At 41.5% G+C, this 26094-nt stretch overlaps 1 protein-coding gene across 4 annotated transcripts in view; it reads right to left on the bottom strand.

The window, feature by feature from the left end:
* Window positions 1–26094, bottom strand: part of LOC135703294 (slit homolog 1 protein-like) — a 110682-nt gene that overhangs the window by 14548 nt on the left and 70040 nt on the right. Inside the window, exons 3-8 of one of the 4 annotated variants that reach the window (XM_065224667.1) lie at window positions 20761–20850; window positions 20631–20660; window positions 18698–18763; window positions 7377–7466; window positions 7247–7276; window positions 5313–5378 (exon numbers count right to left, since the gene is read on the bottom strand). In XM_065224667.1, the coding sequence (XP_065080739.1) occupies window positions 5313–5378; window positions 7247–7276; window positions 7377–7466; window positions 18698–18763; window positions 20631–20660; window positions 20761–20850 (372 nt within the window). Of the gene's footprint in view, window positions 1–5312; window positions 5379–5402; window positions 7277–7376; window positions 7467–18697; window positions 18764–20630; window positions 20674–20760; window positions 20851–26094 lie in introns of those variants that run through there. The other 3 variants (XM_065224581.1, XM_065224510.1, XM_065224878.1) reach the window with 3 other exon arrangements.

Genomic DNA, 26094 nt, shown 5'->3' with positions numbered 1-26094 from the left:
TCTATCGCTGTGATAGCAACGCCACAACAAGCCATTTTCGACGAGGTGGTGGTGTTTTGGTCGGCGTCCGTAATGCATTGAACAGTGCCGCTGTTTCAATTGCTGGTATCGAGTGTCTGGAGCAAATAATCGTTCGGATCAAGCTGCCTACATTTGAACTCTTCGTCTGTTGTATTTATCTCCCTCCCAACAGCGACAATGCATTGTATGAACAGCACTGTTCATGTGTTCAAAGACTGATGGATCAAGCGGGTGATCGTGGTTTGGTTGTTGTTGTTGGTGACTACAATCTACCCTTCTTGACTTGGGACCATGATGATGAATTGCGATGTTTGCTACCTACAAATACGTCTTCTGGGCAGGAGTTCACTGTGGTTGAATCGTTCTCGCTAATGGTCTGCATCAGTTGAATCATTATGGTAATGCGAATGGAAGGATACTAGATTTGGTTTTCTCTACTGATATCAATGTACTCGAGCTTGTGGAGCCCCCGTCACCGCTACTGCGTGTTGATAAACATCAAAAAACATTGGTGCTTGTGATTGACACTGCAAGCTAATGTGAAATTTCCCGAGCAACTGATCCGTTAGATTTTGACTTCAAGCGATGTGATTTTGCAGTTTTAAGCTCAATGATTTCGGACGTCGAATTGGTTGCAGTGTCGACGAAGTGGTATCGATATTCTACGACAAGCTTTATGGAATCATCAGCGAAGTTGTGCCTCTAAAACAACGGATCGACACCCACAGGAAGAAACAACCATGGTGGAACAATGAACTGCAACGGCTGCGAAATCGTCTACGCAGGGCAAGGAAGCGTTACTTTCGGTCTAGGAATGAACAGCATAAGGCTGAGCTGCGTGACTTAGAGAGCGAATATAACTCTTTGCATGCACAATGCTTTCGCTGCTACATTCATCGTACTGAAGCAAGTTTGAAACAGGACCCCCAACAATTCTGGCAATATGTGAAGACCCGTAAGCGATCCAACGGAATGCCTCGACATCTCCGTTACGAAGGTGAGGCAGCTGAATCTCCAACAGAATCTGCAAATCTGTTCTCGGCGTTCTTTCGAAGTTCCTTTGGTTTGTTTTTTCGTCGATCTTGTTTTCCGTGCTGAGCACCAATGCTACCGACGTGCCAGGAAGGCAGCTCCCACACCTGGACCCTACCTATCGACCCATCAACTCATGAACCGGGGACCAACGGCTTTACTTCCCACAACACGAAAGCAACACGAGTAGCCAAATCTCCAGCAAAAATAAGCAGATTAGACCTCTCACTTTGTTCGAGTTCACTATCGTTGGATTGCTCGTGGAAAGTAATTCAAGATCCCTACGGTAGTGACCATTTGCCAATCAAAATTTCTATTACCAATGGTTCATCTTCTACTCGTTCGGTCGACATCGCGTACGATCTTACGAAAAACATTGACTGGCGAAAATTCGCGACCGCGGTTCTTGATGCCAGTCAATCGGTTGACGTACTTCCAAGGCTGGACGAGTACTCCTTTCTCGCGCGTCTTATCATCGATTCTGCGCTGCGAGCACAGACGAAACGTGTTCCGGGTATTTCCGTCCGCAAGCGACCTCCCACCCCGTGGTGGGATAAGGATTGCACCGACGCGAACAGCGAGAAGTCCGCCGCGTTTAAACGGTTCCGCAAACACGGCAAGGTCGGGGATTTCGAGCGGTACACCGACCTCGAGAAAACTTTTAAGGACTTAATTAAAGCAAAAAAACGCGGTTACTGGCGTCGGTTCGTCGATGGTTTGTCGCGAGAGACTTCCATGAGAACACTCTGGAATGTCGGCAGGAGAATGCGAAACGCGTCATCACCGATTAACGAAGACAAGGAGTACTCGGACAGTTGGATATTCAGCTTCGCGCGGAAAGTTTGCCCGGATTCGGTGTCGGTTCAAACCAACGTTCGTGATAGTCCGTCGGGTAGTAACGAAATAGATTCTCCGTTTTCGATGGTGGAATTCTCACTTGCTCTCCTCTCATGTAACAACTCAGCTCCAGGAATGGATAGAATCAAGTTCAACTTGCTTAAAAATCTCCCAGACGTCGCGAAGAGACGCTTGTTGAACTTATTCAATCAATTTCTGGAGCACAACATTGTTCCGGATGATTGGAGGCAAGTAAGAGTTATCGCCATTCGAAAACCCGGTAAACCCGCGTCGGATTATAACTCGTACCTCGTCCCATCGCGATGCTGTCCTGTATACGGAAATTGTTGGAGAAAATGATTTTTTTTCGTCTAGACAAATGGGTCGAGTCGAATGGTTTACTTTCAGATACGCAATTTGGATTTCGGAGAGGCAAAGGAACGAGCGACTGTCTTGCGTTGCTTTCAACTGAAATTCAACTGGCCTATGCGCAAAAACAGGAAATGGGTTCAGTTTTCTTGGACATTAAGGGGGCTTTTGATTCTGTTTGTATCGATGTCCTTTCGGATAAAGTCCACGATAATGGGCTTTCACCAAGTATGATCAACTATTTGAGCAACTTGTTGTCTGAGAAATATATGAGCTTTTCTCATGGAAACTCGACAACTTCACGAATTAGTTACATGGGTCTCCCCCAGGGCTCATGTTTGAGCCCCCTTTTTATAATTTTTAAGTAAAAGACATTGATGGTTGTCTTGATGAAAATTGCTCGCTAAGGCAGCTTGCAGATGACGGGGTTGTGTCCGTTATAGGGCCAAGTGCACCGGACCTGCAAGGACCATTGCAAGATACCTTAGACAATTTGTCTACTTGGGCTATGAAGCTGGGTATCGAATTCTCTCCGGAGAAAACTGAGTTGGTTGTTTTTTCTAGGAAGCATCATCCTGCACAGTTACAGCTTCAACTAAAGGGTAGAACAATCACTCAAAGTATATCTTTCAAGTATTTAGGTGTCTGGTTCGATTCCAAAAGCACGTGGGGAAAACATATTGCGTATGTGAAACAAAAATGCCAACAAAGAATCAATTTTCTTCGTACAATTACTGGAACTTGGTGGGGAGCACACCCGGAAGATCTGATCAGGTTGTACCGAACAACCATCTTGTCGGTTCTAGAGTACGGTAGCTTCTGCTTTCAATCCGCGGCGAAAACACATATCCTGAAGCTGCAACGGGTTCAATACCGTTGCCTCCGAATCGCGCTTGGCTGTATGCACTCGACGCATACGATGAGCCTCGAAGTACTCGCGGGTGTTCTCCCACTGACAGATCGTTTCGCGGAACTGTCTTTCCGGTTTCTTATCCGTTGTGAAGTAATGAACCCATTGGTAAAATAAAACTTTGAGAAGCTGCTCGACAGAAATCCTCAAACAAGATTCATGAGTCTCTTTTACGAGTACATGACGCTGGAGATTGGCCCTTCTTCATTCAATTCCTCTCGTGTTTGCCTCCAAGACGTTTAAAGTTCCTCTGTAAATTTTGATCGGACCATGTTGCAAGAAATCCTTGGAATACCAGATCACCATCGGTCGATGGTTGTTCCCTTAATTTTTGCAAACAAGTACCACCATGTTAGTAACAATAAGAGTTTTTTCACAGATGGGTCAACTATAAACGCTTCCACTGGATTTGGAGTATTCAACGAATTTCATAGCGCCTCATATCAACTGCAAAAACCCTGTTCCGTATACGTTGCGGAACTAGCAGTCATATTTTACGCTGTAGAGCAAATTGCCTCACTACCATATGATCACTATTTTATTTTTACTGATAGCCTTAGCTCGTTGGAGGCTATTCGATCAATGAGCAAAATTGAGTACTTTATCTAACTGCTCCTATATTATCACCTTAGCTTGGGTCCCATCTCATTGCTCAATTCCGGGTAATGAGAAAGCGGACTCGCTAGCTAAGGCGGGCGCTATGGAAGGCGATATTTTTGATCGACAAATCGCCTTTGCGGAATTTTTCTCAATTACCCGTCAGCACGTCCTCACCAACTGGCAACAAAAATGGAATGAGAGTGATCTGGGAAGATGGTTACATTCTATTCTCCCACAGGTGTCGAACAAGCCATGGTTCAAAGGATTGGACATGAGCCGTGACTTTATACGTGTCATATCAAGGCTCATGTCCAATCACTACTCGTTAGACTCGCATTTCTTCCGAATCGGGCTCGCAGGCAGCAATTTGTGCGCTTGTGGTAGTGGCTATCACGATATCGACCACGTGCTTTGGTCATGCACCCTACATTGTGTTGCTAGATCCGAGTTATCCGCATCCCTCAGGGCCCGAGGAAAACAACCTATGGCGTTAGAGACATCTTGGCGAGCCGAGATCTCGAATATTTTAATTTAATTTATGTGTTTTTAAAACGGATCGATCTGAGGATTTAGTAGTTAGTGTCATCTTGTGTTCCCCCAAGTTGTTAGCTGCCCATCGGTATACCCCCATGTTTGTCTTTTTCGTTAGTTGGTCGCTTAGTTCGAGATAAAAAGCACATTGCTCTCCAAACCTTGTGTTCTCAATCCCTACCCTGCCATCCATTTGTTACAATTTGTTACCCATAACCTCGAGATAGCCGCGAGTAATCGGACCCCGCTTTACTAACGTTAGTTTTAAGAAATTTTGTCATCCAAACAATGATTATCGGCTCCGCAAAGCTACGGCAAATGAGCCTGGAAAAATAAACGCATTTAAAAAAGAAAAGAAAACCATGTTTAAAAATAGGATTAGTTCTTTAACTAGACATTAATAATTCTGTCTGTTCGTTTTTATTATACGAAGAAAAGTAAATAAATAAAAAGCCCATCTTTCTAAACAATGAAATGAAATACAAGTCTACGTCAATGAAGGTTTACATCACAATTAAAATTCAGAATTTTTATCTGTGCACGTTTGCTGCACTGCAGCATACATGAAGTAGCAATTTCAGGGAAAATGGGGCATTGATTTCCAAGATTTGTGTAATTGAAAGTTTGAAGTGGAAGTGCATGTATAGCCTACGTAGCGGCCATTTGTGGACTCAACAAGGAATCACCTTAACCCGTCCAATTGTCTCCAGTGTAGGCCGATTGATACATTTGTTGCAAATTTGATGGGGATGCTGAAAGTGACCAAAAACACCTGTCAGATGCAAATGTTGTGCTATCATAATAGTGCACGAATAAAGTATGCGGGGGTTGATGAGCCGGGATACTGGCAAAGACACAGAATGTCTTGAAATTAATATTAATAATTTTGTTTTCTGTACTTTTTAGTGAAATCAGGTTTTTAATCTGTTAATCCTAATCCGAAATATACGCGATTGTTGTTGTTACATTTCTAAATAGTCCATGCTTTATATTTTTAGCGGTAGTTTCTTACCCATGATAGCTTTTTGGGTCTATTTTTCCTGGACGGGTACTCGTTTCGTAGTGCTGTTGGTAAACTCTAAAAGAAAGAAAATATGTTATCTCTAAAAATATAACATAAATTGCAAAAAAATCTGTTTAAATTGTTTAAGAATAGATGTTTGATTTTTTTAAGTTTTTGAATTTGTAATTTGGCTATTTACATGCAGACACACATGAATACACACACGGGCTACAAATTGTGAGTTGACAACTTGGAAGGATCGTAATTCCAAGCTATGGTCCGATACGTACACGGAGATGAAAAACTACCCAAAATTAAGTACTTTTTAACCTAAATTTAAATAAATTGCATATAGTAGTTTCCATTTAACAGCAGCAAAACAAAAACTTACTCTTAAGTATATTCTATTCAAAATTAAGTTTATTTCACGTAAATTTGGAAATATGCACTGAACTCAACAGTAACTTATTGGGTTGAACTATATCGTTGGGTCAAATCTCTCGTTTCTTTTTTGACAACAATAACGAGTTCAATTGAGAGGCTCAACTCAAAATAAAGTAAAAAGAACTTAATTTTTGATTAGTATTTTTTCTCCATATAGGTAGGAACTTTTCGATTACGATTGCCTAAAATTATCTATGTTTTTTATCGACAAAAATCGTTACTTTTTACTCAAAATAGGTAAAATTTAACTACTTTGACTGTATGTTTAGTATTATACTTCTGCGTGAAGTCAACGATTTACATAGTTGAAGATGCTAGTTTCGAATAACAGACTGAAGTGGTAATTTTTATACGATAGATGAGGAGGAGATGAAAGTATAGAATTGATAGTTCCGTTTAGATTACGGCAGTGTGAAAATTGCATATAGAGAGTAGATAGCGAGCTAGGACAACTTTTAACGAAGGTACAAATCGGTTTTATCATCTCTCTTTACCAAAATCCCCCTACCCCGCCACCACTGGCAAAAAGAGATGATCGCCGACCCCTCAAGTACCAACAATGTGTTTGAAACAGTTCTACCGATTATTACCGCACTCCAGTTGTTATTCGAAGCAAGGCATCCAGTCGTAGGTTTGGAAATTGCAGCTATTGTTTACCCCTACCACGGTATGTGCTCCAGTCATCGTCGACTTGACGATCTCGAGGGGACACGGGTGGGGTAGGTGCTGCTACTGTCCCTTCGACCAATGAAAGTAATTGATGGTATGCTCCCATCCAGAGTTATGTACTTTGACTATATCTAGATAGAGCTGGAATTAGGGCGAAACAGCTTTTGTAAACAATGACTTCTATCGATGATTTCTGGGAACCCAAGGCACGCCCACGCAGACCAACATAACCATCGGATAGTGGAAGTCTTTCCCTACCCGATGAGGATGTTGGTTTGCGTGGGCGAGCCTTGAAATTCTAGAAATCATCGATAGAAGCCATTGTTTACAAAAGCTGTTAGGCCCTAATTCCAGCTCTATCTAGATATGTTTAGTATTCTTTACCGACTTTGAGGTATGTGCATCTTAGCGTGTGGGAAATGTTGTCCTTACAGTGAGAAGGTGTAACTCATTTAATTTTGATCCAATTTGATCACAACAGTTTCACCCTCCCCGTGGCTAGTTTTTGCATCTTTACGCTGGTGGGCGGTTCTGGCAGTGAAAGCACAGACAAATAGACATAACACTCGCAAGTTGTTCATCGACCAAGCATTTAACGATCAATTTAAAAGTATCGTAGTTGGTAGTACCGCCATCTGTGGCGCGCATAGTTAGTTCTCTTGCGTTTGACGTTTACACACTAACGCCATCTGTTCAGCGTACTACCCACCACAGTGTACTCAACAGATGGCGGTAATGTTTTAGCGACGATGTTTCACAGTGAGAAATATTCAATGTGTTATGTCTGTTTGTCTGTGCTTTAAAGGTCTTTTTTTAAATTGAATACTTACGTGGTGATATCGAGGTTTTTCTGTGCTTGTCTGTCATTGTTGTTGTGATGTGAAAAATTGATTAAATGGAATACATAATAAACATTACATCAGTTTTGCGGATAAAAATTAGGATAGGATTGATACGTACTGTTCTCCATTGTATGCAAAACTGATGGTGTCCGTGCCCGATTTGGGAATTGATTTTCTGCTTTGATTTGTGTCTGGATTTGAATGGGTCCTTAAAATGAAATACATAAGAGTAATCTATTTATTTATTTTTCGTCAACCAACGTAGACTAGTACATATTCGAATACAGTTTGGTTTTCTTAAATTTATTTATTTATTTCGTCAACTTTGGAAAAGAGGTTAAAAGTATAATTTTGTATTTAATAAAAATTAAGCAGTGTCAGCTTTCCTATTTTTTTATGAGTTATAATGCCTTATGGAGTAAAAATATTGTTTTAGTTTATGCCGAGACATTGCACAGTGGGCAAAAATTGACAAAACCGCGACTAAATTGAATATCTCGGCTGCCAAACGGTTTCAGTCAACATGTTATACATATTCTCAAAGGAAAAATTCTCTTGAATCGATTGGTGGTGGTCTCATTGGCCGGAGACTGTTGCGTACCGATATGGAGGTCCGGGATCAACCCGAGTTCCCGGTAATGTAGGAAATGTCACTATCTATTGACATAATTTTAACTTTACTTAACGTATATTACTGGAAATTGATAGTACTAAGTATATATGGTGTAAAGACACCATATAAGCCCACAGGAAAACTCTACTGGCCTAGCGCGCTCCGCTATTTTGGAAGTTTTCTCGCTATTCGCTTGATTTATATTATCAGTTTTTTCTCGCTTAGAGTTCCCAGCTAAATAATTAACTAAAAGTGAGTTTTTTCTGAGAAGAAAGTGTGTTTTCGGCATCATCGGAAGGAAAATTGTTTTTGCGATTGCCAATTCGCCAACCATTTTGCGCACCATCGGTGCGTGATCACGCATACCGGCACACAGATCATCGTCATCGAGTGTCAGCATCTGCCTCCGCATTTATACCGGTCATCCATCATCGTGTGTCCAGCTGAGTGCCGAGCCTAATACAAGCACACCACTACAAAGATCGCCCGCACACGCGGATCGAAGATCATCCACGCTGCGCGTCGCTCCGCTGCTGCTGTTTAAACGCTCGGTGGTAGTAGTATAGGATTATCAGATAAGTTTTTATTCTTGTTTCTCTCTTTCGCCCATCATTTAAATTTTAAGTTTGTGTTCTGTGTTTGTAGTTTTTTTTTGTGTATTGTGTCCGAGTGATTATCGTTTCAGTGGTAGAGCGTTTTTCGCTCCCACTAGTACGGCAAAATGGACATTTTGTCGCAAGACGAAATGGACGTTTTGTCAGAAGATGACACCACTTTGCCACGCGATGGCAAGAAGGGTCGAAAACGTACGTCATCTCAAAAGAAAGATGATGTCATCTCTGGTTCATCGTCTCAGTCTGGCAAAGGACAGGCTCAGATAAACCCCCGATCGCGAGCCTATCCAGATGACTCGACTGGCCCATGGGTTGTCTACTTTCAGCCCAGAAACAAACCTTTGAATGTAATGCAAATTACTAATGATCTGACGAAGCGATACTCGGCCGTGACTGAAATCACGAAGGTTAGGCACAATAAACTTCGTGTCTCCGTCTCTAACCTGAAGCAGGCTAACGAGATTGCTGCCTCCCAGCTCTTCACGCTCGAGTACAGAGTTTACATCCCGGCTCGTGTAAGCAGTTGGGACATACGGCCTCCCACTGTGGCAGCAAGGCACGCTGTTCCAAATGCGGGGAGAAGCATGGGGATGACACCTGTGCAGTTACCGCACCAAAATTCGTGTACTGTAAGGGAACTCCTCACGGGGTCTCTCGTTGTGCCCGGTGTACAAACTACGCGGGGAGAAATTACAACGCTCACTTAAGGAACGTTCCCGGCAGTCTTTTGCAGAAATGCTTAAGACGGCCACGTCATCGACCAACGACAAAAATCCCTTTTCTCTTTTGTCAGATGACGAGACTGACTCTGACTTGGCTGAGCACGGAAACGAAAACGCATCCGTTCGCGGAAAGTTGAGAATGAAGAACCCCAAATCAGCTTGCCCAAATCAAGGAGTGGTGGAAAAAAGGAAGTTTCTACTCCTCCTGGATTCAGAAGAACTGACTATACCCAGGATTTTCCACCTCTCCCGGGGACATTCAAAACCCCTGATGTCCCATTTTTAAGAACAGAAGCCCCTTCTTCATCTGGGTTGTTCTCATTTGATAAAATTGTGGACGATATTCTCAAGTACCTGAATATTTCTGATCCTCTCAAAAGCATTGTTCTGGCAATGCTTCCTACTGTGAAGACCCTCTTGAAGCAATTGACATTGAAGTGGCCCCTCATTGCAGCAATCATTTCCTTCGATGGATAATTTTCCAAACGAGGTCGGGGATTTGATCACTATTCTACAGTGGAATTGTCGAAGTCTTATTCCTAAATTAGACTCTTTTAAGTTTTTAGTTCACAATAATGATTGTGATGCATTTGCTCTTTGTGAAACTTGGCTCTCTTCAGATATAGATCTTCCTTTTTATGATTTTAACATTATTCGACTGGATCGTGAGGATTCGCGTGGAGGAGGGGTACTTTTGGGGATCAAAAAGTGCCATTCTTTCTATAGAGTGAATCTTCCACAATTTACAGGTATTGAAGTTGTCGCATGTCAGGCTATTATTAAAGGTAAGAGCCTTTGTATTGCTTCTGTTTATATTCCTCCTAGAGCCGTTGTTAATCCAAAAAAACTTTCAGATATCTGTTCAGTACTTCCTGCTCCACGGTTGATTATGGGAGATTTTAATTCCCACGATACAGGCTCAGGGGAACTGTATGATGACAACCGTTCTACTTTTATATATGACCTCTGTGATAACTTCAATATGACAATTCTCAACAATGGAGAAGTAACACGTTTGGCTGGACCATCTTCGAATGGAAGTAAATTAGACCTCACACTTTGCTCTAACTCATTATCGTTGGATTGCACGTGGAATGTGATCCAGGATCCCCACGGTAGTGATCACTTGCCGATCAAAATTTCGATTGCCAGTGGGTTCAATCCGTCGGAATCCGTTAACGTCGCGTACGACCTCACCCGTAATATCGATTGGACAACGTTCAAGACCGCGATAGAGGAAGCCGTGTCGTCGGTAGAAGGGCTTCCACCGTTGGAGGAATATAACTTCCTCTCCAATCTGATCTTGGACAGCGCGCTTCGAGCTCAAACTCGGCCGGTTCCTGGAACGTTTTTGCGTAGGAAACCTCCTTCCCCTTGGTGGGACCACCAATGCACTGAGGTTTATCGTAAAAAGTCCGACGCGTTTAAGCTTTTCCGGAAACGTGGAACACCCGTGTATTTCGAAGCGTACTCGGCTCTTGAACGCGAACTCAAGAGCCTCATCAAAGCCAAGAAACGCGGATACTGGCGGATATTCGTGGACGGATTATCGCGCGAAACGTCGATGAATACGCTTCGGAGCGCGGCGCGAAGGATGCGTAACCGGTCTTCGAACAACGAGAGCGAGGAGTACTCAGATCGTTGGATTCTCAAGTTCGCGCGAAAAGTATGTCCTGATTCCGTGCCGGCACAGATGATTCCTCGCGAAACGACGAATTCTGTAGACGAGATCAGCCAGCCTTTTTCAATGCTGGAACTCTCACTCGCGCTCCTTTCGTGTGGCAATTCGGCTCCGGGGGCTGATAGAATCAAGTTCAACTTGTTGAAGAACCTCCCAGACGTCGCTAAGAGGCGCATGTTGAACTTGTTTTGTCAGTTCCTGGAGCTCAATATTGTTCCGGATGATTGGAGGCAAGTGAGAGTTATAGCCATTAAAAAGCCTGGAAAACCCGCTTCAGATCATAACTCGTATCGTCCCATCGCGATGTTATCGTGCATTCGAAAATTGTTGGAGAAAATGATCCTTTTTCGCTTGGACAAATGGGTTGAGACGAACCACCTACTCTCAGATACTCAATTTGGATTCCGTAGGGGCAAGGGAACGAACGACTGTCTCGCGTTGCTTTCCACAGAAATTCAGTTGGCTTTTGCTAAAAAAGAGCAAATGGCTTCCGTATTCTTGGATATCAAGGGGGCTTTTGATTCAGCATCCGTTGAAGTCCTTTCAGACAAACTCCACGCTTGTGGCCTTTCTCCATTAATAAATAACTTTTTGTACAATTTGCTGTCAGAGAAACATATGAGCTTTTCTCATGGAAACTCTACAGCTTCTCGATTTAGTTACATGGGTCTCCCCCAGGGCTCATGTTTAAGCCCCCTTTTGTATAATTTCTACGTCAGAGGAATTGCCAATTGTCTAAGTGACAACTGCACGTTGAGACAACTTGCAGATGACGGAGTAGTGTCTATGACAGGGCCCAAAGGGTTCGACCTGCAAGGACCCTTACAGGATACCTTAGACAATTTGTCTACTTGGGCTATTCAGCTAGGTATCGAATTCTCCACGGAGAAAACTGAGTTGGTCGTTTTTTTAGGAAGCATAGCCCAGCACAACCAAAGCTTCAACTTTTGGGTAAACCGATCACTCATTCTATGTCCTTCAAATATCTTGGGGTCTGGTTCGATTCAAAATGCACCTGGAGATCCCACATTGAGTATCTGAGACGAAAATGTCAACAAAGGACAATTACCGGAACGTGGTGGGGAGCCCATCCACAAGATCTTCTAACGTTGTACCGGACAACGATTTTATCGGTTTTAGAATACGGTAGTTTTTGTTTCCAGTCGGCGGCTAAAACTCACATCATCAAACTGGAACGTATCCAGTATCGTTGTCTTCGTATCGCGTTAGGATGCATGCACTCGACTCATACGATGAGTCTCGAAGTGTTGGCGGGCATGTTGCCACTATCGGATCGGTTCTCGGAATTGTCCCTCAGGCTCCTCACCCGTTGCGAAGTTATGAACCCACTGGTAATCGAAAACTTTGAAAAGCTTCTTGAGCTGAACCCTCAAACTCGTTTTATGTCATTGTACTACGTGTACATAACACAGGATGTCAGCCCTTCACAGCATAATCCTCATCGTGTATGCTTCTCCGACTTCGGCAATTCAGTTAGTTTTGAGTTATCTATGACGCGGGAGATTCGTGGGATCCCAGAACATCATCGTTCCATGATTGTTCCGTCAATTTACGCTGCAAAGTTTGGCCAAGTTGATTCCGCAAGATCGTTCTTCACAGATGGATCACTAATAGAGTCGTCCGCTGGTTTTGGTATTTTTAACGAATTTCATAGCGCCTCTCGAATGCTTCAAGCTCCTTGTTCCGTATATGTTGCTGAGCTGGCGGCAATACATTATACGCTAGAAACGATCGCCTCACTTGCACCAGATCATTATTTTATTTTTACGGATAGTCTCAGTTCTGTCGAGGCTATTCGCTCCATGAGGCCGGTAAAGCACTCCTCGTATTTTCTCATGAAAATACGAGAGCTTCTAAGTGCTTTATCTTTAAGATTTTTTGTCATCACCTTTGCATGGGCAAAGAGAAGGCGGACTCGCTTACAAAGGTGGGCGCTATGGAAGGCGATATTTACGATCGACAAATCGCCTACGACGAATTTTTCTTCATTTATCGCCAACAGTCACTCGCCAGCTGGCAGAATAAGTGGGGTGAAGGGAGTTTGGGACGATGGCTATATTCGATCATCCCTAAGGTGTCGAAGAGTTCTTGGTTCAAGGGGTTGGATGTGGGTCGAGACTTCATTCGTATGATGTCTCGCCTCATGTCCAAACACTATTCGTTAAACGCTCACTTGTTCCGTGTTGGGCTGAAGGACAGCAATCTCTGTGAATGTGGACAAGGTTACCAGGACGCAGATCACATTATTTGGTCTTGTGCTGAGCATCGCGGAGTCAGATCTGAACTGTACGATTCCCTTCGGGCTCGAGGTAGACAACCTAATGTTCCAGTTCGGGATATTTTGGCTAGACGCGATCTGGAGTTTATGAAACTCATATATGTTTACTTTAAGAATATTAACATTAGATTGTAAGTTTTATTAACCTTGTGTTTAGTTTGCATTTTGTACGTGTGGGTTTTTTTTTATGTTTGTTTTCAAGATGAATAGAAATTAGTTCATGTTTTAGGATTAATTAAATATTTGTATCGTAAACCACATTTCAAACCTCCCTCTCCCTTTTCCCATCCAAACAAATTGTAAATTCCCACTAACCTCGAGACAACCGCGAGTATCCGGTCCAGCTCTTTTAACTTTAAATATAAGAAATCAATAATGTATAACAAAAATGATAACTCGGCTCTGTAAAGTTTATTCGATTGAGCCTGTACAAATAAAGTAATTGATAAAAAAAAAATACGTCTTCTGGGCAGGAGTTCACTGTGGTTGAATCGTTCTCGCTAATGGTCTGCATCAGTTGAATTATTATGGTAATGCGAATGGAAGGATACTAGATTTGGTTTTCTCTACTGATATCAATGTACTCGAGCTTGTGGAGCCCCCGTCACCGCTACTGCGTGTTGATAAACATCATAAAACATTGGTGCTTGTGATTGACACTGCAAGCTAATGTGAAATTTCCCGAGCAACTGATCCGTTAGATTTTGACTTCAAGCGATGTGATTTTGCAGTTTTAAGCTCAATGATTTCGGACGTCGAATTGGTTGCAGTGTCGACGAAGTGGTATCGATATTCTACGACAAGCTTTATGGAATCATCAGCGAAGTTGTGCCTCTAAAACAACGGATCGACACCCACAGGAAGAAACAACCATGGTGGAACAATGAACTGCAAAGGCTGCGAAATCGTCTACGCAGGGCAAGGAAGCGTTACTTTCGGTCTAGGAATGAACAGCATAAGGCTGAGCTGCGTGACTTAGAGAGCGAATATAACTCTTTGCATGCACAATGCTTTCGCTGCTACATTCATCGTACTGAAGCAAGTTTGAAACAGGACCCCCAACAATTCTGGCAATATGTGAAGACCCGTAAGCGATCCAACGGAATGCCTCGACATCTCCGTTACGAAGGTGAGGCAGCTGAATCTCCAACAGAATCTGCAAATCTGTTCTCGGCGTTCTTTCGAAGTTCCTTTGGTTTGTTTTTCCGTCGATCTTGTTTTCCGTGCTGAGCACCAATGCTACCGACGTGCCAGGAAGGCAGCTCCCACACCTGGACCCTACCTATCGACCCATCAACTCATGAACCGGGGACCAACGGCTTTACTTCCCACAACACGAAAGCAACACGAGTAGCCAAATCTCCAGCAAAAATAAGCAGATTAGACCTCTCACTTTGTTCGAGTTCACTATCGTTGGATTGCTCGTGGAAAGTAATTCAAGATCCCTACGGTAGTGACCATTTGCCAATCAAAATTTCTATTACCAATGGTTCATCTTCTACTCGTTCGGTCGACATCGCGTACGATCTTACGAAAAACATTGACTGGCGAAAATTCGCGACCGCGGTTCTTGATGCCAGTCAATCGGTTGACGTACTTCCAAGGCTGGACGAGTACTCCTTTCTCGCGCGTCTTATCATCGATTCTGCGCTGCGAGCACAGACGAAACGTGTTCCGGGTATTTCCGTCCGCAAGCGACCTCCCACCCCGTGGTGGGATAAGGATTGCACCGACGCGAACAGCGAGAAGTCCGCCGCGTTTAAACGGTTCCGCAAACACGGCAAGGTCGGGGATTTCGAGCGGTACACCGACCTCGAGAAAACTTTTAAGGACTTAATTAAAGCAAAAAAACGCGGTTACTGGCGTCGGTTCGTCGATGGTTTGTCGCGAGAGACTTCCATGAGAACACTCTGGAATGTCGGCAGGAGAATGCGAAACGCGTCATCACCGATTAACGAAGACAAGGAGTACTCGGACAGTTGGATATTCAGCTTCGCGCGGAAAGTTTGCCCGGATTCGGTGTCGGTTCAAACCAACGTTCGTGATAGTCCGTCGGGTAGTAACGAAATAGATTCTCCGTTTTCGATGGTGGAATTCTCACTTGCTCTCCTCTCATGTAACAACTCAGCTCCAGGAATGGATAGAATCAAGTTCAACTTGCTTAAAAATCTCCCAGACGTCGCTAAGAGACGCTTGTTGAACTTATTCAATCAATTTCTGGAGCACAACATTGTTCCGGATGATTGGAGGCAAGTAAGAGTTATCGCCATTCGAAAACCCGGTAAACCCGCGTCGGATTATAACTCGTACCTCGTCCCATCGCGATGCTGTCCTGTATACGGAAATTGTTGGAGAAAATGATTCTTTTTCGTCTAGACAAATGGGTCGAGTCGAATGGTTTACTTTCAGATACGCAATTTGGATTTCGGAGAGGCAAAGGAACGAGCGACTGTCTTGCGTTGCTTTCAACTGAAATTCAACTGGCCTATGCGCAAAAACAGGAAATGGGTTCAGTTTTCTTGGACATTAAGGGGGCTTTTGATTCTGTTTGTATCGATGTCCTTTCGGATAAAGTCCACGATAATGGGCTTTCACCAATTATGATCAACTATTTGAGCAACTTGTTGTCTGAGAAATATATGAGCTTTTCTCATGGAAACTCGACAACTTCACGAATTAGTTACATGGGTCTCCCCCAGGGCTCATGTTTAAGCCCCCTTCTTTATAATTTTTACGTTAAAGACATTGATGGTTGTCTTGATGAAAATTGCTCGCTAAGGCAGCTTGCAGATGACGGCGTTGTGTCCGTTATAGGGCCAAGTGCACCGGACCTGCAAGGACCATTGCAAGATACCTTAGACAATTTGTCTACTTGGGCTATGAAGCTGGGTATCGAATTCTCTCCGGAGAAAACTGAGTTGGTTGTTTTTTCTAGGAAGCATCATCCTGCACAGTTACAGCTTCAACTAAAGGGTAGAACAATCACTCAAAGTATATCTTTCAAGTATTTAGGTGTCTGGTTCGATTCCAAAAGCACGTGGGGAAAACATATTGCGTATGTGAAACAAAAATGCCAACAAAGAATCAATTTTCTTCGTACAATTACTGGAACTTGGTGGGGAGCACACCCGGAAGATCTGATCAGGTTGTACCGAACAACCATCTTGTCGGTTCTAGAGTACGGTAGCTTCTGCTTTCAATCCGCGGCGAAAACACATATCCTGAAGCTGCAACGGGTTCAATACCGTTGCCTCCGAATCGCGCTTGGCTGTATGCACTCGACGCATACGATGAGCCTCGAAGTACTCGCGGGTGTTCTCCCACTGACAGATCGTTTCGCGGAACTGTCTTTCCGGTTTCTTATCCGTTGTGAAGTAATGAACCCATTGGTAAAATAAAACTTTGAGAAGCTGCTCGACAGAAATCCTCAAACAAGATTCATGAGTCTCTTTTACGAGTACATGACGCTGGAGATTGGCCCTTCTTCATTCAATTCCTCTCGTGTTTGCCTCCAAGACGTTTAAAGTTCCTCTGTAAATTTTGATCGGACCATGTTGCAAGAAATCCTTGGAATACCAGATCACCATCGGTCGATGGTTGTTCCCTTAATTTTTGCAAACAAGTACCACCATGTTAGTAACAATAAGAGTTTTTTCACAGATGGGTCAACTATAAACGCTTCCACTGGATTTGGAGTATTCAACGAATTTCATAGCGCCTCATATCAACTGCAAAAACCCTGTTCCGTATACGTTGCGGAACTAGCAGTCATATTTTACGCTGTAGAGCAAATTGCCTCACTACCATATGATCACTATTTTATTTTTACTGATAGCCTTAGCTCGTTGGAGGCTATTCGATCAATGAGGCCGATGAAGCACTCCTCGTATTTCCTGACCGAAATCCGAGCTAAATTGAGTACTTTATCTAACTGCTCCTATATTATCACCTTAGCTTGGGTCCCATCTCATTGCTCAATTCCGGGTAATGAGAAAGCGGACTCGCTAGCTAAGGCGGGCGCTATGGAAGGCGATATTTTTGATCGACAAATCGCCTTTGCGGAATTTTTCTCAATTACCCGTCAGCACGTCCTCACCAACTGGCAACAAAAATGGAATGAGAGTGATCTGGGAAGATGGTTACATTCTATTCTCCCACAGGTGTCGAACAAGCCATGGTTCAAAGGATTGGACATGAGCCGTGACTTTATACGTGTCATATCAAGGCTCATGTCCAATCACTACTCGTTAGACTCGCATTTCTTCCGAATCGGGCTCGCAGGCAGCAATTTGTGCGCTTGTGGTAGTGGCTATCACGATATCGACCACGTGCTTTGGTCATGCACCCTACATTGTGTTGCTAGATCCGAGTTATCCGCATCCCTCAGGGCCCGAGGAAAACAACCTATGGCGTTAGAGACATCTTGGCGAGCCGAGATCTCGAATATTTTAATTTAATTTATGTGTTTTTAAAACGGATCGATCTGAGGATTTAGTAGTTAGTGTCATCTTGTGTTCCCCCAAGTTGTTAGCTGCCCATCGGTATACCCCCATGTTTGTCTTTTTCGTTAGTTGGTCGCTTAGTTCGAGATAAAAAGCACATTGCTCTCCAAACCTTGTGTTCTCAATCCCTACCCTGCCATCCATTTGTTACAATTTGTTACCCATAACCTCGAGATAGCCGCGAGTAATCGGCCCCCGCTTTACTAACGTTAGTTTTAAGAAATTTTGTCATCCAAACAATGAATATCGGCTCCGCAAAGCTACGGCAAATGAGCCTGGAAAAATAAACGCATTTAAAAAAAAAAGAAAACCATGTTTAAAAATAGGATTAGTTCTTTAACTAGACATTAATAATTCTGTCTGTTCGTTTTTATTATACGAAGAAAAGTAAATAAATAAATAAATAAATATTGTATACAAAAGCCCATCTTTCTAAACAACATTGTTTGCAAGTTGCTCGGTTGCGTGAAATGAAATACAAGTCTACGTCAATGAAGGTTTACATCACAATTAAAATTCAGAATTTTTATCTGTGCACGTTTGCTGCACTGCAGCATACATGAAGTAGCAATTTCAGGGAAAATGGGGCATTGATTTCCAAGATTTGTGTAATTGAAAGTTTGAAGTGGAAGTGCATGTATAGCCTACGTAGCGGCCATTTGTGGACTCAACAAGGAATCACCTTAACCCGCCCAATTGTCTCCAGTGTAGGCCGATTGATACATTTGTTGCAAATTTGATGGGGATGCTGAAAGTGACCAAAAACACCTGTCAGATGCAAATGTTGTGCTATCATAATAGTGCACGAATAAAGTATGCGGGGGTTGATGAGCCGGGATACTGGCAAAGACACAGAATGTCTTGAAATTAATATTAATAATTTTGTTTTCTGTACTTTTTAGTGAAATCAGGTTTTTAATCTGTTAATCCTAATCCGAAATATACGCGATTGTTGTTGTTACATTTCTAAATAGTCCATGCTTTATATTTTTAGCGGTAGTTTCTTACCCATGATAGCTTTTTGGGTCTATTTTTCCTGGACGGGTACTCGTTTCGTAGTGCTGTTGGTAAACTCTAAAAGAAAGAAAATATGTTATCTCTAAAAATATAACATAAATTGCAAAAAAATCTGTTTAAATTGTTTAAGAATAGATGTTTGATTTTTTAAGTTTTTGAATTTGTAATTAGGCTATTTACATGCAGACACACATGAATACACACACGGGCTACAAATTGTGAGTTGACAACTTGGAAGGATCGTAATTCCAAGCTATGGTCCGATACGTACACGGAGATGAAAAACTACCCAAAATTAAGTACTTTTTAACCTAAATTTAAATAAATTGCATATAGTAGTTTCCATTTAACAGCAGCAAAACAAAAACTTACTCTTAAGTATATTCTATTCAAAATTAAGTTTATTTCACGTAAATTTGGAAATATGCACTGAACTCAACAGTAACTTATTGGGTTGAACTATATCGTTGGGTCAAATCTCTCGTTTCTTTTTTGACAACAATAACGAGTTCAATTGAGAGGCTCAACTCAAAATAAAGTAAAAAGAACTTAATTTTTGATTAGTATTTTTTCTCCATATAGGTAGGAACTTTTCGATTACGATTGCCTAAAATTATCTATGTTTTTTATCGACAAAAATCGTTACTTTTTACTCAAAATAGGTAAAATTTAACTACTTTGACTGTATGTTTAGTATTATACTTCTGCGTGAAGTCAACGATTTACATAGTTGAAGATGCTAGTTTCGAATAACAAACTGAAGTGGTAATTTTTATACGATAGATGAGGAGGAGATGAAAGTATAGAATTGATAGTTCCGTTTAGATTACGGCAGTGTGAAAATTGCATATAGAGAGTAGATAGCGAGCTAGGACAACTTTTAACGAAGGTACAAATCGGTTTTATCATCTCTCTTTACCAAAATCCCCCTACCCCGCCACCACTGGCAAAAAGAGATGATCGCCGACCCCTCAAGTACCAACAATGTGTTTGAAACAGTTCTACCGATTATTACCGCACTCCAGTTGTTATTCGAAGCAAGGCATCCAGTCGTAGGTTTGGAAATTGCAGCTATTGTTTACCCCTACCACGGTATGTGCTCCAGTCATCGTCGACTTGACGATCTCGAGGGGACACGGGTGGGGTAGGTGCTGCTACTGTCCCTTCGACCAATGAAAGTAATTGATGGTATGCTCCCATCCAGAGTTATGTACTTTGACTATATCTAGATAGAGCTGGAATTAGGGCGAAACAGCTTTTGTAAACAATGACTTCTATCGATGATTTCTGGGAACCCAAGGCACGCCCACGCAGACCAATATAACCATCGGATAGTGGAAGTCTTTCCCTACCCGATGAGGATGTTGGTTTGCGTGGGCGAGCCTTGAAATTCTAGAAATCATCGATAGAAGCCATTGTTTACAAAAGCTGTTAGGCCCTAATTCCAGCTCTATCTAGATATGTTTAGTATTCTTTACCGACTTTGAGGTATGTGCATCTTAGCGTGTGGGAAATGTTGTCCTTACAGTGAGAAGGTGTAACTCATTTAATTTTGATCCAATTTGATCACAACAGTTTCACCCTCCCCGTGGCTAGTTTTTGCATCTTTACGCTGGTGGGCGGTTCTGGCAGTGAAAGCACAGACAAATAGACATAACACTCGCAAGTTGTTCATCGACCAAGCATTTAACGATCAATTTAAAAGTATCGTAGTTGGTAGTACCGCCATCTGTGGCGCGCATAGTTAGTTCTCTTGCGTTTGACGTTTACACACTAACGCCATCTGTTCAGCGTACTACCCACCACAGTGTACTCAACAGATGGCGGTAATGTTTTAGCGACGATGTTTCACAGTGAGAAATATTCAATGTGTTATGTCTGTTTGTCTGTGCTTTAAAGGTCTTTTTTTAAATTGAATACTTACGTGGTGATATCGAGGTTTTTCTGTGCTTGTCTGTCATTGTTGTTGTGATGTGAAAAATTGATTAAATGGAATACATAATAAACATTACATCAGTTTTGCGGATAAAAATTAGGATAGGATTGATACGTACTGTTCTCCATTGTATGCAAAACTGATGGTGTCCGTGTCCGATTTGGGAATTGATTTTCTGCTTTGATTTGTGTCTGGATTTGAATGGGTCCTTAAAATGAAATACATAAGAGTAATCTATTTATTTATTTTTCGTCAACCAACGTAGACTAGTACATATTCGAATACAGTTTGGTTTTCTTAAATTTATTTATTTATTTCGTCAACTTTGGAAAAGAGGTTAAAAGTATAATTTTGTCTTTAATAAAAATTAAGCAGTGTCAGCTTTCCTATTTTTTTATGAGTTATAATGCCTTATGGAGTAAAAATATTGTTTTAGTTTATGCCGAGACATTGCACAGTGGGCAAAAATTGACAAAACCGCGACTAAATTGAATATCTCGGCTGCCAAACGGTTTCAGTCAACATGTTATACATATTCTTAAAGGAAACATTCTCCTGAATCGATTGGTGGTGGTCTCATTGGCCGGAGACTGTTGCGTACCGATATGGAGGGCCGGGATCAACCCGAGTTCCCGGTAATGCAGGAAATGTCACTATCTATTGACATAATTTTAGACTTATATGACTGGAAATTGATAGTACTAAGTATATATGGTGTAAAGACACCATTTAAGCCCACAGGAAAACTCTACTGGCCTAAAGGAGGATCCGGAACGACCGATAAAGTGGCCACATTATAAAAAAATTCCTAGAACCTTGCGATTTTTTCTATGTTGTTCAGAATCAAGAGATCAGAGCGTATTTAATTTGGAATACATATTTTGGAATATGGTGGCCATTCCTGGTTCACCGGATAATCTGGATTGACCGATAAAGTGGCCACATTATAAAAATTGTGCTAGAACCTTGCGATTTTTTCTATGTTGTTCAGAATCACCAATCGATTCACGAGAGTTTTTCCTTTGAGAATATGTATAGCATGTTGACTGAAACCGTTTGGCAGCCGAGATATTCAATTTAGTCGCGGTTTTGTCTCTTTTTGCCCAGTGTGCATTGTAAAGTCAATGGTTTCGCAGTATTGATTGTAAGAGGCCATCATGCGGTTTAATGGCCCATATTTTGTTTTGCATAATTTATGCGATGATGTTTTATGGGAAATAAATTTCGATTTCGGAGTTGCCGAGTAGGTGCATGGAAATTTAATTTTGAAGTTTTGTGGAGTCAATGCGCTGCGAAATGATATCGTTTACAAATGAAACCATTGCATATTCACGACGCTCTTTTAATGTTTGTATGTTTATAAGCATGCAGCGTGCTTCATATGATGGAAGAGGAAATGATGTCCAACCTGTTCTGTTCTGTTGATTACATATTTTTTATGATTGTTATAGTGTAAAAAAATCGTAATGTTTCTTGCTACTATTTTGCTCGAATATAGCAAAAAATAAAGTGTTTATGAACTTGGTTGCTTCAGAAGAAATGTTCCTCGGCATGTTTACGTCAAATAGTGACAGTTTCTAATAAAAAAACAGAAAACATATACTTTTTTCACATTTAGACTAAGCAAAACATATGACGGACACATTCGCCCACTATCCTTTAGTAACCAAAAGATAGCTAGAAAAGTTAGCTTTCAATGTGTTTTGCGATTTTTTGCGAAAGATGTTGAAATTAGGAATAACAAGTAAAGTGTTCTTAGGAAAATATCCGTTTCTAAGTTATATAATCTGCGGTGTATACTGTAGCAAGCTTCACAATGCCTTTTTCAAAGCACACCAACACGCACACATATACACACATGCAGCATATATTATCTACCGTATGCGTAATAATGTGTGCACCATCGTACAAATAAGGATCCCGTTTCACCTGCGCAAAAAATGCCTTGGTTTTCTTTGCATGCACGTAACCTATAGCTCATACCGTAGTAGGCTGTGTATAAAAGAAAATGATTTACTTAGTTTGACAGTTGCACCATGACGAAGTGGCAGCGTATTCGTGATTTGTCCCACGCGCAAATGTCGCAAAAAGACATTTAAATCGCCGTGGGAGTGTCCCTTCAAAAGGGTTTTATTCCGAGAAAAGAAAGGACAACTATCCGCGAAGGTGGCCACAGGTCGTCCGAGGTCAGCTCGTGTTCCGAGGGTTATCGCGGCTATCAAAAGGAAGATTCGGGTGAATCCAGTGCGTTCAATAAGGAAAATGGCAAAGGAACACGGGATCAGTGACTTTACGGCACGGAAGATCGTAAAAGAAGATTGCGGGGCAAAGTCGAGGGCACGGAAAAAACTCACATGATTACCAACCGCATCCGGGAGCTACGAGTCGAACGATGCAAGAAAATCTTGAAGTTCCTTAAGCGAAAAAATGCGGTAATCCTGTCCGACGAGAGCATGTTTACCGTCGATTCCGTATCAAATTCCAGAACCGACCGGTATATTAGTTCTCTTGTGGTAAAAGCCGTGGCCGACGAGAACAAGAACGTGTATCTGACCAAGCATCCTGCTAGCGTTATGGTGTTTGGTTTGGTGGCTTCCGATGGCAAAAAAAAAATGGACCCGGTGTTCATTCCAGAAGGCGACAAGGTCAACCCAGAGGTTTACATCGGGATTTTAAGTAAATATGTTCTTCCGTGGATCAAAAAACAGTACGGTCCGAGGCCAAATGTTGTATTTCAACAAGATGGGGCTCCATGCCACACCTCAAAGGATATGTGGCTGCCATCCAGCCCCGATCTTAATCCGCTGGATTACTCAATATGGCGCTCCATGAAGGCCAAAGCCTGTTCTAAACGCCACCCGAGTACAGCAAGCCTCAGACAAACATTGACCCGTACCTGGAGAGAAATGGATCCATACTACATAATTAGAATCTGCCGATATTTTCATACTAGACACTTTAAGAACTTGTTATGACGCATATTTTTGCTAAGTTGTTTTCTATTTTATTTGAAAAGTCATGGCTAGTTTTTGCTGAAAAATATGACTTTTTTAAAATTAAATTAAAGGATTTAAACAGAAATGCTCTTTCAGTATTTTTATACCAAAAATGAAGAAAAAACTATGTTTCCAGTTAAAATAAATGTTTGATAATCGGTTTGCTTTATTTTGAGATGTTGACAATTGAAAAGAGCTATTTTTTTCGAAGAAAATAGCCTTTAACTTTCTAATCAAAAAAGTTTTTTTTTAATCTTTATTAAGGAGACTTGCAGCCCTAGGCTGCCTGCATAAATCACAACCAGGGCTCTACATTTTCGAAGCTCTAAAATGAACTCGAGTTTGTTTCTCTCATACAAACGTGTTCAACGCTTCATTTCTATAACGCCTAGCTAGACTATCAGCAAGAAATAATAATGAAAAAGAAGCACACTTAGAAGGAAACGCTGGCTGTGGATCTTCTAGTCGTTGTTTTGCTCATCGCTTTCAATGTAACTAACGTCGATTTTCTAGTTAAACGAACCTCTTTATGGCTTTCAATCCCCTTTCACGAACACTCTATCACCGCTCTTTCAAATTGTTTAAAATGCGTTATGTCCCGTTTTTGTTAATTTTTTTTAGATAAATATATGGATGGAAGATAAATTAAACATATTACGTGTAATCTTCAAGTGTTTTCACGTGAGAAATGTTTTAAATATGTAATTTCATTTTCCGTCATATATGTCATGAAACCTCTGTTGATGTGTTTCATGAAACAAGAGAACTATCAAAGTCGAGCGCTCTTTCGCTCATCCGTTTCGCCGGAGCTTGAAAGGAAGACCAATGGAACGACGGGAGAAAGAGAGATAAGCGATTGCACATTTGTTTGTGCACGCCGACTGAGGTTCTAGAATGCTGCGAAGCTGTTCAACTTTAACATAAAAAGAAAGCCAGCAGTCTCTTCGTCGTCCACAGTGTTCACTCGGCTGTCGACAAAAGCAGGCCACTCTCGATGTGTGCCACGCGATCGTCTGTTTTCTCGGCAGCAACCATTGTGTGGTCCTCCTCATTGTTCTTCATCAGCAGTTCTTTCGGTCGATGCGTCGTCGACTTTGGAAAGCAACCGTTTCGTGATGAGTGTGTGAGTGCTGACCACGTTTTGCGTCCATTGCTGCAATAGACGCGCTCTGACCCTCGTTGGCGTACAACAATTTGCCATACAATGAAACTACTGGAAGCGGCTCCAGTTCTGATGGAGAAGGCTTTTTGGATAGCGGAAGATAAAGTGTTTATTGTGTTGTACCTTTTGACTATAGTTTTAAGATGTATTGTATAGTGACCAAGAATCCTCTGCTCTGTAAAGTAAATTCGTTTGAGCCTTATCAAATAAATTAATAAACGTAGTCTCTTCGTCGTATCGATTTGGTCGATTGAAGCTGATGTTGTGACGCCCTGATCACAACCATACGATTACCATATTGAAAATGGTTTATCTTCCTGTGAAAACCATAATGAAAATGGTTCAGTCAACTTTAATCGAACCATACCTAGATAAAGATTTGACCATATTGATTAAGGTTTTCAAAGACCCAACCATACGAACAATGGGTGGTTAAGAACGTTCACCATACGAAATCTAACTTTTTCCCATACATTTTTTGCAAAGGAACTATAGCCTAACCACATCAGAAAAGGTTCTAGTTGGATATGTGAATCCTATTCCTATTATCGTTCGAATAAGGTAGTACGGCTTAAAATCAACCATTGTTATTAACTTCAAGATATACTATGTCTGGGTAGAAATTAACATACTTATTGATGTTATAATACTGTTGTAGCATATGCGGAACACAGCAGATATGGGTTGTTCTTTAATTTTAATGTGATTTGCAAGACTTCATTTTGTGGATACCGCCCTTGCTCTCGGTATTATTTTTTATTGATTTAAAGATACATGGAATAAACAAATGTTTACCCTCTGCAAAACAAACCTCCATTCTATTACTAGTTGATAAATATGAACCCGTTTCGATTTCTTTTTTTCAAAATCTCCATCGCATGTAGACCGCTGTTAGCCATCATGGCTGGGATTGTCAAATACCCTAAATATGTTTGTGGAAAATACATGCGCTTTTAAGGAATACTTTATACTGTAAGCTGATATTACTTACGTTATTATCTAAACAGGTTTTCCATTTGGAGTAAGGGTTTAAAATGCAATAACTCAGAAAAATCAATCAAATGTACTCACGACCGCCATTCCAAACAAAAGCATTTTCTTCTATTTGTCCCAAATGTAAACCCATAAAGCAACCATAAGCGAAACACGTAAGCGTTGTACAAGTTGTTTACAACTTTTATTCATAATGTTTTATGATAGTTTAATATAGTCTCGAATAGTTGATCAACCGTAACAAAATGTAGCTGGAACATACCAGAAACTGTAACAATAGAAAGTAGTGTTTCTTTTATGT

Source organism: Ochlerotatus camptorhynchus, unplaced genomic scaffold, assembly GCF_037179485.1.
Source record: "Ochlerotatus camptorhynchus isolate MF236.1 unplaced genomic scaffold, CSIRO-AGI_Acam_v1.1 ptg000002l, whole genome shotgun sequence".
NCBI lineage: Eukaryota > Metazoa > Arthropoda > Insecta > Diptera > Culicidae > Ochlerotatus > Ochlerotatus camptorhynchus.
This window is presented reverse-complemented; position numbering and strand designations above follow the sequence as displayed.